The sequence below is a fragment of the Gobio gobio genome (assembly GCF_949357685.1).
Source record: "Gobio gobio genome assembly, chromosome: 21".
Lineage (NCBI taxonomy): Eukaryota > Metazoa > Chordata > Actinopteri > Cypriniformes > Gobionidae > Gobio > Gobio gobio.
In genome coordinates this window covers 24246426-24257478 of record NC_137117.1, presented here as the reverse complement: position 1 = coordinate 24257478, position 11053 = coordinate 24246426, and the positions used below count along the sequence as shown (strand labels likewise).

At 38.0% G+C, this 11053-nt stretch overlaps 1 protein-coding gene across 2 annotated transcripts; it reads left to right on the top strand.

Annotated features, from left to right (window-relative positions):
- The first annotated feature begins 876 nt into the window (after positions 1 to 876).
- klhl21 (kelch-like family member 21) lies at positions 877 to 10794 on the top strand. Of its 2 annotated transcripts, none has more exons than XM_079803549.1 (5): positions 877 to 1043; positions 5974 to 7063; positions 8394 to 8799; positions 8923 to 8995; positions 9334 to 10794. In XM_079803549.1, exons 2-5 carry the CDS (start codon positions 6037 to 6039, stop codon positions 9652 to 9654), a joined length of 1827 nt encoding a protein of 608 aa, XP_079659675.1. In that variant the 5' UTR covers positions 877 to 1043; positions 5974 to 6036; the 3' UTR covers positions 9655 to 10794. The 2 variants fall into 2 exon arrangements, with proteins under 2 accessions (XP_079659675.1, XP_079659676.1); XM_079803550.1 differs by lacking the exon at positions 877 to 1043 and adding an exon at positions 5770 to 5846.
- The last annotated feature ends 259 nt before the right edge of the window (positions 10795 to 11053 follow it).

The window sequence follows — 11053 nt, the reverse complement described above, 5'->3', positions numbered from 1 at the left end:
TCACTTGTTTTCATTCACTCCTTCAAGTGAATTGTATTAAATGGACTAAAGTAGGGAATAGTGATTAAGGGTTTAGGGAGCGATTTCGGATTCAGCCTGTGTTTTTAACTAAAATAAAATCACTCACTGCTCTGGACTGAATGGCTTTTGTAACTTTAACAATGATTGATTATATGCAAAGGTGTTTTACATTTGATTACTTTATTCAATACCCGAAAACTACGGTTAGATACCTAAATAACCGGAAAAGCACTGTTTATTTTATTTGTCTTTGCTTTATTGTATTTAAGTGCTGTTGCTTGTAGTTTGATTAAGCCTATTTGTTATTATTTTCTTTATTTCTATTCGACAGTAGTCCCTTTTTTCCCTGAACACAGCACATACCGAGCCGTACCAAAACCGTGACCAAAACCGAGCCGCGCGTAATTTGAACCGTTAAACCCCTAACAGTATAGGCCTATCTTGATCTATGAAATAAATATCAAATAGTAATTTACTTTACTTATTCCTTACTTAATATATATATTCCACTAATATGTTCCTTTCACCTGTTTACCTAAAAACTATTACAAAAAAGATGATAATGTATTTGTTGATACTGAACCTTCTGTATCTGTAGATAGCCACTGCTAGAGAAAGCAAGCGTTTCTGATTCAAAAACGGATTAAACCCGCGCGACAACTAACCCCGGCCTTTAATGTTTAGCACTTTATACAAAGCAAAACCTAATTCTTCTGTTCTGTTCAAACATACCGGTCTCACGCTGAAAGTAAACAGAGAATAATGGAATGGATATACGCGTCCATGAGCGGCGTCAGTTCAACAGTTTGGACACTCAAACTTGAGATCACGTCACCGTGTAACTGGTGCACAAGTGTCCAATGAGGGTCTCTTATGATGCGGAGTCATGGCGCTGACATGAGCGAAGAAAAAACGGACACACTAGCAAAGTTAAACGATACATAGAGATATAGCACACATTTTACCAATCTGTAAAGCTATCCGAGTCGAAGAGCAACCGAAATCTTTAACAGCTGGATTCGGTGAGTAGAAATGCGTCAGAAACAGACTGTGTGTGAATGAAGGCGAAAATGTGACGTCTCGTGCTGTTTTTCTCAACCGAAGCAGACAGACAGCAGACGGTTATTGTGTCGGAAACCGACTTCACGTTTCTTTCTGTTGTGTTCATGGCGCTGGATTTTGCTCAGAAGTCTTTATAGTTATTTTACTGCATTGAAATCATATACGTTTCCGTTGTTACGCGAAGCCTCTTTGCTTTGTACTGTAGTTGGCAGTAGGTGAAGATGAGCAATGCCAAGGCATGACATAACCAATAGGTCAAATCTTAAAATAGACTGTATTTTGAAGGTCTACTGGCTGTAGGCTATTGCAAAAATGTCTGATGAAACGGTGAAATCTTTAATCCCAAAATATAAGGTCTAGCTATAGACATTTGTAATCCATAAGTTTGTAAACATACTTACTATGCAGTGTTTCCTATCTAACTTATAGAACCATACTGTCTTATATTTTTTTGAATATGTATGATGAACTACCGGTCAAACGTTTGGAATAGGATTATGTTTTTGAAAGAAGTCTATTTAATACTAATATTGCTAAATAAAATAACAAAGTCGAATTTTCAGCATCATTACTCCAGACTTCAGTGTCACAGGATCCTTCAGAAATCCTTCTAATATGCTGATTTGGTGCTGCTCAGTCTTATTATTATTATCAGTGTTGAACAAGTTTTAAATGGTGTATCATTGTTTTCACAAAAATATTTAGCTGATAATATTATTACTCATTTTTTTACTAATTTTAACTAAGTTGATAATAGAAAGAAATAATTGATAATAAAAAGGGATGTTTCTTTGAGCAGCAAATCAGCATATTAGAATGATTTCTGGAGTTTTTATGCTGACAATTCAGATATGAATAAATTACATTTGAATATATATTACAATGAACAAGGGTTATTTTAAATCATAATAATATTTCACAATATAACTTTTTTAGATCACTGTATTTTTGATCAAATAAATGCAGCCTTGGTTTTAGCAAAAGAAAAACTAAAAAAAAAAAACATTAAACAATTTTTTATTCCAAACTTGTGTGTGAGAGAGAGAGAGAGAGAGAGAGAGAGTGTGTGTGTGTGTGTGTGTGTGTGTGAGAGAGAGAGAGAGAGAGAGAGAGAGAGAGAGAGAGAGAGAGAGAGAGAGAGAGAGAGAGAGAGAGAATCTTAATTATTCCAAACGTTTGACCAGTATTGTGTGTAAAAATATTTATGTAAATGCAAATGTGCAAATATGAAAAATAGCACTGATTCACACCCAAGGAACAAATCCTATCCTTATTACAAGGGCTAGTGATGGTTTCAGAGTGAAGAGTGAAGCAAAGCCTGATCATGGGTGTCCTGAGGCCCAAACACCCTCAGCTACTTTGGGATCGTGCTGATGGAATGCAGAACCATGGCAGCTGTGTTATGAAGGACATTTCTCAGCCAGGTGCAACATTAGACTGTAGGACACTGGTGGGTTAGAGACACATACCCTGTACAATGGCTGTGCAGATGGAAGAGGGCCCTGAGGGGTTCGTAAAGGGGTTTGCTATTCTGAAGTTGTACAAAGAAGATACTTCTACTTCTCACAGCTTGCAAAATCTAAAGCATCCAGTAAAAGCAGGACAAATCAGAAGTTCACTCGACTAATATATATATTCAATAATGATAGATATGTTTTTGAGGCCTACGGCACCTAATGCTTTGTCACAGAGTGACGTTTCTTGTAAATAGTCATGTGTCCTAACTATAGATCATGACACTTTTTTGACATGTCAAGACCGGATGTCAGGAGAAGTGAAGTGTTGGTCACTGCCAGCCATGCTATTCTCGGACTGACTGGTAAACAGACTACTAGTAAGCACCTTGGTATTCGAGTTGCCTAATACCCAACAGGTATGAGAGGAACGAGATGGTTGCTTCATAAACCATGACCTATTTAAAACCAGTGCTCACTTATACAGAACTGAATGCTTTGTTATTAAAACATTATACAATCAGCCATTGTCAAGAATGAAATTCGGATTTGAAAAGCAGTGATTGTTAGATATGAAAACATTACAATTATGTATGGTGATTCCCAACCATTAAATCCTTTTTTGTTTCAAGTTTGAAAATAGTCACAGCATTTTTTTTTTCACGGCAGCGGCTATTTACACTAAGTGAAAAGAGCAATAGATTCTATTTACACTATGTAAAAATAGCAGTGTTTTCTTTGCAATAAGTGTTAATGCTATTTATTTATACTAAATCGTGGCAAATACTATGTGCACCTCAGTGTTGTTGTACATTAAACAGTATGCAATAATAACATAGGGTAAATGATTATATTTATTAAAAGTATTACATTTGTGTGCCGCCTTATTTGGACAATAAAGCCCTCCCTCCCTACACCTACCGTACCCCTAAACCTAACCAATAAACACTTTTTTATTAAACACTTTATTATTAAACACACATTTTTTAGAATTCAAAAGAACAGCATTTATTTGAAATAGAAAGGTTTTGAATTTGTACCAATGTAAAAGTCTGCATCTTTTGATCAAATTAATGCGTCCTTGCTGAATAAAAGTTTAATTTTATAAATATTATTAAATGTTTTGCATATAAATGTATATTAAAATAGAATTTAAAATGTGTACATTTTTCCAGGTAATTAATTTCGCTAACAGAGCTAACTCAGAACTGAGATACGTTTGGAAAAAGTCCTGGAAAAGTTTTGGAAAAATAAATAAACCCAGAAAGTTTTGGAAAAGTCATGGAAATTTGTTTCAAAATATTTATATAATAGAATATATGTTTAAGTGATAATATTGGATAAACAAACTGCAATACTTAAAGGGATAGTTCACCCAAAAATGAAAATTCTGTCATCATTTACTCACCCTCAGATTGTTCCAAACCTGTATGAGTTTCTTTGTTCTGCTGAACACAAAAGAAGATAGAGTGAAGAATGTTTGTAACCAAGCAGATAGAGCAACTTTTGACTACCATAGTAGGAAAAAAATACTATGGTAGTCAATGGTTGCTCTCTCTGCTTTGTTACAAACATTCTTCACTCTATCTTCTTTTGTGTTCAGCAGAACAAAGAAACTCATACAGGTTTGGAACAATCTGAGGGTGAGTAAATGATGACAGAATTTTCATTTTTGGGTGAACTATCCCTTTAAGTCATGAATACAGTTTTTGCCTCAAATGTCATGGAAATGTATTGGTAGAAATGTGTCTGAACTCTATATTTGAATCTAATAAATTCCCAAAATACCCAGTCTCGGAAGCCCAGTAGAAAGTGAATGCATTATTCCTCCTCAGCCCTGCTACGCATAATGTAGGTCACTCACTGAAAACTGTAGAGCTTTTCTGTTCAGAGCAGTTCTATTTCTCTGCAGTTTGTTGACCCTTTGGGGCCTCTCTCTCTCTCTCTCTCTCTCTCTCTCTCTCTCTCTCTCTCTCTCTCTCTCTCTCTCTCTCTCTCTCTCTCTCTCTCTCTCTCTCTCATTCTTTTTGATGAGTCAACCTTCATAAAACTTCAGAGCTGCCTGCTGCATAGGTAAATCTTCAGTAAGCTATGGTTGTTTTGTGCCTTAAAGGTGTTTGCCACTGTTTTGATACCTGATCCTGGAGATGGAAATGCCATTTTATTTTAAACTCACACTGCCATTGAAAAAAACCTTTCGTTAGATGCCTGCCTTGTGACTCTGAAAATATAAACAGAACAAACAGGGGAAACAGTGTAAAGCATATTTATGCAGATTGCTAAATGCTCTTATTCATATTGTGAAATTTAGAAATTGTTCATCTTACTTTTAAAGGGGTAGTTCACCCAAAATACACATTATTTATTCACCTGCATTTCGTTCACATTACTTTCTTTCTCATGTGAAACACAACAGTAGATGTTAAGCAGAATGTTTAAGCTACTCATTTTCCACACAAGTGATTGGTGATTTACTCTGACAAGCTTAAAAAAACATAAAGTAACAATAAAATGTTATTCCATGTATGCAAATGTGAGCCATTAATGCCTGTTCATACCAAGGATGATAACAGTAACTATAAAGTTTTAATAACGGTTCCAATGCTTTGTGAATAGTCAGGTCCACACCACACGGCTATACTGATAACAACACAAAGGAACAATATCGTTGGAATCACTTTCAGAACTGTTTATTCCAGCTGATGAATGATAAAAACATTGAAAGCCAATCAGAATCCACTTGACTTTAACAAGCTCAAGCATTTAAAGCAGCAGACAACAACCGCAGCGCATGGTTATAATGAATGGAACATTATCATCCGCCAGTGGACAATATGAGTGAACAAAAGCTTTGTATTATTTCTATGGTAGTTTTATGGTGTTTTTTTTGGTCCTTTTTTGCCTTTCACATTCCTTGTATGAAAAAAAGAGCAGCTCTGACAATCTCCCTTTTGCATTTCACAGAAAGAAAGAATACAGGGTTGAAACGAATGAGGTTGAGTAAATGATGACTGTTTTATTTTTGGCTGGACTACCACTGTAAACCTTCTTTAGATTTGTTGGGGTATGAGGAGTTACTCAGTGGAGAAGTTTCTGTAATCTCCAGTAAAAGTAGCTAAACGGAGTGTGGAGACTCCCTCCCATCCTGTGAAAATGGACACTGCTGGTGTATTTATAGACTGGACACGATGAGCACTCTTTCTTAAGAGACCAACGGTTGCGTACATTCGTCATAACCACATATTTCATTCTAGAAGCTACTGTGTCCCTTTGCTTTCACAAATTTAAACGCTTTGAGAAGATACACAGGTAGGCTGAAACTTCCGTTTGAGCTGTTCTGTTTTTTTTGGGGGGACTTGTTTTAGTTAGTATCAAAAAATCAAATGAAAAACTACTACTACAAACTACTAATAAAACTTCTGTTCTCTGTTTAAAGATGAATCCAGCGTTCTGACTAGACATACGGCAAGAGAAATACAGTAAGCTATAAGGAACAGCTATGGAGAAACCAGTTTTACAAACGCAGCCCTCTATGCTGCCCTTCTTTGACACGGCCCACGCTATCAACTTGCTCCGAGGGATCCACGAGCTCCGAGCAGAGCGCAAGTTCTTCGACGTCACATTGTGTGCTGAAGGCAAAGAGTTCCACTGCCACCGAACTGTGCTAGCAGCTGCCAGCACATACTTCCGGGCCATGTTTGCCGGTACTCTTCGAGAGAGCGCCATGGACCGTGTGGTGCTACACGAAGTATCAGCCGAACTGTTGGGCCTTCTGGTGGACTTTTGCTACACGGGTCGCGTGACCGTCACACATGACAACGTGGACCTTCTGCTCAAGACGGCGGACCTCTTTCAGTTCCCTTCCGTCAAAGAAGCGTGCTGCGCGTTCCTGGAGCAGAGACTTGATGTTTCCAACTGCTTGGAGATCCAGGACTTTGCAGAGGCTTATGACTGCCGTGAGCTAGCGACAAGCGCCCGCCGTTTTGTGCTGAAAAACATTGTGGAGCTGGCGAAGAGCATGGACTTTGAGCGGTTGTCGTGGAAGCGACTACTGGAGTTTGTGTCTGATGATGGACTGTGTGTGGATAAGGAAGAAACAGCATACCAGATTGCCGTACGCTGGGTCAAATCCGACTTGCAGCACCGATTGCATTACTGGCCCGAGTTGTTGCAGCAAGTACGTCTGCCGTTTGTTCGCCGTTTCTACCTTCTGGCCCACGTGGAGAGCGATCCGCTGGTCTACTTGTCACCAGCCTGTTTACGGTTAGTCAGTGAGGCACGCAGCTTTCAGTCCTACGAATACGACCGCCATGATCGACCTGGTCATCGAATGCGCCCACGTCCGTCCACCGGCCTGGCAGAAATTCTGGTGATGGTGGGAGGATGTGATCAAGAGTGTGATGAGCTTGTTACTGTGGATTGTTACAACCCACAGACCGGACAGTGGAGATACTTAGCAGAATTCCCAGACCACCTTGGAGGTGGATACAGCATAGCCGCCCTGGGCAACGACATTTACGTGACAGGTTAGTACAATGATGATGTTTCCTGTTTGGGACTTGTAAGTCCTCTGTGAAAGACAAACTCGTGCTCAACAAGCAAATCCCCAAGCAGGCTCAGAGTGTCCTTCTTTCCAAACTGTTTACAACATGGCAGCCAATGTATAAATAAAGCCCTTTATATTTGACTATGCCAGAGTGAGGTGATCGGACAAAATGTTATGCCAGATCAGCAACGTGATTTCAGGTACACATCAGTTCCCTCTAGGCAATTGAGAAAACATCTCAGGCGGTTACATGCTGCTTCTGTTCTAAGTGACCTTTGCTGTTATGTGATCAGTGTTTAAAAAGGTGACTGAGCACTGACTATGGAATTCAGCAATTCCGATTCCAGTCAACAATTCTGGTTCCTTAACGGTTTTATTAACGATTCTTTTAGTACATTTAAGGAATAATATATTTGGTAAAAAAAAAATATACGATTCAATTACAAATGGATTTCAATGATGAATTTTTTTTTTTTATTCTTCCAAAAGGTACATAGACCTTTTTAATGGCTTTTTATGCAATCTAATAATAGCCTTAACTGTATATTAAATAGAAATGCTAAAAAACGAAAAAATGGGAACATTTCAATCATTTATCTTTATAAATTATATATTACTGATAGAATACAAAATGTGTATTTTAACTACATGCTATATGAACAACCAGCCAAAAACTATACTGATTTAAGTCTCAGTTTAAGGTGGGGCCACATTTACCATTATAAGGCAAATTTGTGTGAGTGAAATCCAAGAATATCAATAGGAATCCATGTGATAGTGAGCTGTGCTTCATACATCGCTACACTCTTGACAATAGACAATGGACCTTTTTTTCTCTTTCCCCGCCAGCGTTTTTAAAAAGTTGCCAGCCACCGCCAGCGTTTCTGATCATTTTCACAAAAATTTCATAAAGAATTTACACAAATTACTTACATTTCTGTCAATGGCAGGGAAAGAGTTAAAGTCACTCTTCAGATGTTGGACTATACTAATCTTGATGAATGCTTTTGATTCACTAAGAAGAACCAATTAATAAGAGTGATTTGTTCTGAAATCGGACTACACTGGTCACACTAGGGCTTTTCACACTTTTCACAGGGCTGTTCACACTTAACCGTAAATGTTACTACTAGATGATTAGTAAATAACAACCAATAGCGTGCCTCATATTCACATGCTTTGGACATGTTTTGGACTCTGTAGAGGCTCACACAAAATCTCTTGGTGTAGGCAAGTTTGAAAAATGTTTTTTTTTGGCTGTTTGGCATTGCATATCTGTTTAAACACTCAAAGCTGGTTCATTGTGACAGGTGGCTCGGATGGATCACGTCTCTATGATTGCGTTTGGCGATACAACTCCAGTGTGAACGAGTGGACTGAGGTCTCCCCCATGCTGAAAGCCAGAGAGTATCACAGCTCCTGCGTCCTGAAGAGTCAACTCTATGTGGTAGCCTCTGACAGCACAGAGCGCTATGACCATACCCTAGACTGCTGGGAGGCTCTTCCGGCCATGCCGCATCCTATGGATAACTGTTCTACTACAGCATGTAGAGGGCGGCTCTACGCCATTGGATCCTTAACCGGAGAGGACACAATGGCAATTCAGTGCTACGATGCTGAAAGCAACCGCTGGTCACTTGTCAACAGTGGAGAACTGCCTCCGTGGTCCTTTGCCCCTAAATCAGTGACTCTAAATGGCTTGATCTACTTTGTAAGGTGAGGTGCTCACTTTTTTCCCACAATTTTAAAATTGTGGTATTGTTCAGTTTTTTTGTGGCATGCAGAAAAATGAAAAATGAAGAAAGTGAATATGTTTCTCATACACCGGTTGTGTTTCAGGGATGATTCAGCAGAAGTTGATGTCTACAACCCACAGAAACACGAATGGGGCAAGATTAGTCCAATGACACAAGTATGTCCATTTTACCTTGTTTCACTCATTTACAGCTGTTCTTCATTTCAAAATGTTCATGGTCAAAATCGAATCATTTAAACTATACTTGTAGTTAATTAATATTACTCTGTACTTATTTGAGTAAGTACAATGCAACTGATTTTTCATCAAGTGTGATTATTAGGACGGTTGAATCAAAAAATTAACAAAAAATACATTTGAATTCAGAACACAGCAAGTGTATTCAAGCCATTGTATGTACGACTTGCATTCTAATTGTATTTTTGAACAGTTTAATAGGATATCACACAGATAAGTAAAAAAGGTCTTCACTTACAATATCTCACACTCCACAGGTACATGTTGGAGGCAGTGTAGCAGCTCTGGGTGGTCGACTCTTTGTGTCTGGTGGCTATGACAACACCTTTGAGCTATCTGATGTGGTTGAGGTCTACGACCCCTCTACACGTTCTTGGACCCCAGCTGGCCGGCTCCCCCAGCCCACCTTCTGGCATGGAAGTGTTAGCATATTCCGACAGTTCATGCCCCTTGTTCCAAGCACCTTCGAACCCATCGACGTACCTGAGGCCAATGCCATCCACCTCCACAGACACCACCACAACCTCAACAACAATGTTAATCGGAACCGCAACCAAGATGTCAATCAAGTGCATTGAGAACTTTTCAAAACATGAGAATGAAGGTCATTCAGTGTGACATCGCTACTAAGTGTTTTGCACTTTATTACATATTCACCTCAACTGGGCAGCAAAGGGAGCTGGTGAATGGACAATCAATGTTTGCGTTATTTCTCCCAGTAACCCAGTGTTACTACAGCTTTAATTGTTGCATGCATTTCTAATGCTGGCTGTTTACTTTGAACAGAGACTTGAGTGAAGTGGCTCATGAAATAGTGCCTATCATGTTTGGCAAATTTCAAGCAATCCATGCCTTGGAAATTGCATGGCGGTTACACTCATTTTTTATTTTATAATTCAGCATGGACCTTCTAAAGTAATGCACAAGTCCAAGCCCCCAAAATAATACAATACAATACAATAGTTACCTAATGAGAAATATATTTGTTCTTTTCAAAAAATTATTTTGAGACCCCAAGCATTCCAAAAGGTTAACGTTTGGAACACTTAGATTGTAGATGCATGTTTATAGTATAACTGAACTGTTTTCTGCAATGTGGAAAACAAATAGTATTTTATATAAGCAGAGATGAATCAAGATGAAATATTTTGGAGAATCCAAGACTTCTCAAAAACAACAATTTTGCTTGACAGGTACACTTAATATCTGTGCAACCCATTTTTTTTACTATCTTACTAGAATTACATGTGAGACAATCTAGCATGCATGTAGTGGTCAAAGTTTTTAAGTGAATTTGTATTAGACTTGCTTTTAAACTCATATTTTATTATTAAATTAAGTTTATTATTACCTAGTCATTCTTTATTTTAGAGAAAGATATGTTACAGTTTATGAAACGCAGCTTGTATTTTTCTAAGCTGTCTGCGATGATGAAGAATCAATGAAGGTATTGTATTTTTATGTCAAATTGTATTTGGATGCTGTTCTAATAACTGGAAGTAGTAATTCAGTATCTCATTATTCTTGAGTAAATGTATGTGTTTGAAACCAGTACTAATTATTTACAACACGCTTAAGCGGTACTTGACATTTATTTTTATTTTTATTACAGAACGTTAAGTTTGTTTTGTGCCCAAAATTATTTGTACAAGATGGACGAGGAGATGATTTGTGTAATGTTTGTACGTGTGGTCAACCAATAAATGACTTAAGCACTGTTACTTTAGCTTTTTTCATGTATGTGAAAAGCAAGATCATGAGAGACCAACTGTCTGGCATACGTTTTTATCATTCAAATGTTCTGTACAACTGTTTGTGTTAGACACAATCTAATTTTCCATAAAGTTGGAATTGGTACATCCTGCCCTCTGGAATCAATCAGTGGAAGACGGTATATAAGGATGCAGAAAGAGGCTTCAGCTCAAGCACAGTGAATATCCAGTAGATGATCTAGCACACACAATAATGAAGATAAAA

Coding starts and splice junctions, on each gene's coding strand:
- klhl21 (XM_079803549.1), top strand. CDS start 6,037: ATGGAGAAACCAGTTTTACAAACGCAGCCCTCTATGCTGCCCTTCTTT. Junction 8,800..8,922: donor GGCTTGATCTACTTTGTAAG/GTGAGGTGCTCA, acceptor GTTGTGTTTCAG/GGATGATTCAGCAGAAGTTG. Junction 8,996..9,333: donor AGATTAGTCCAATGACACAA/GTATGTCCATTT, acceptor CACACTCCACAG/GTACATGTTGGAGGCAGTGT.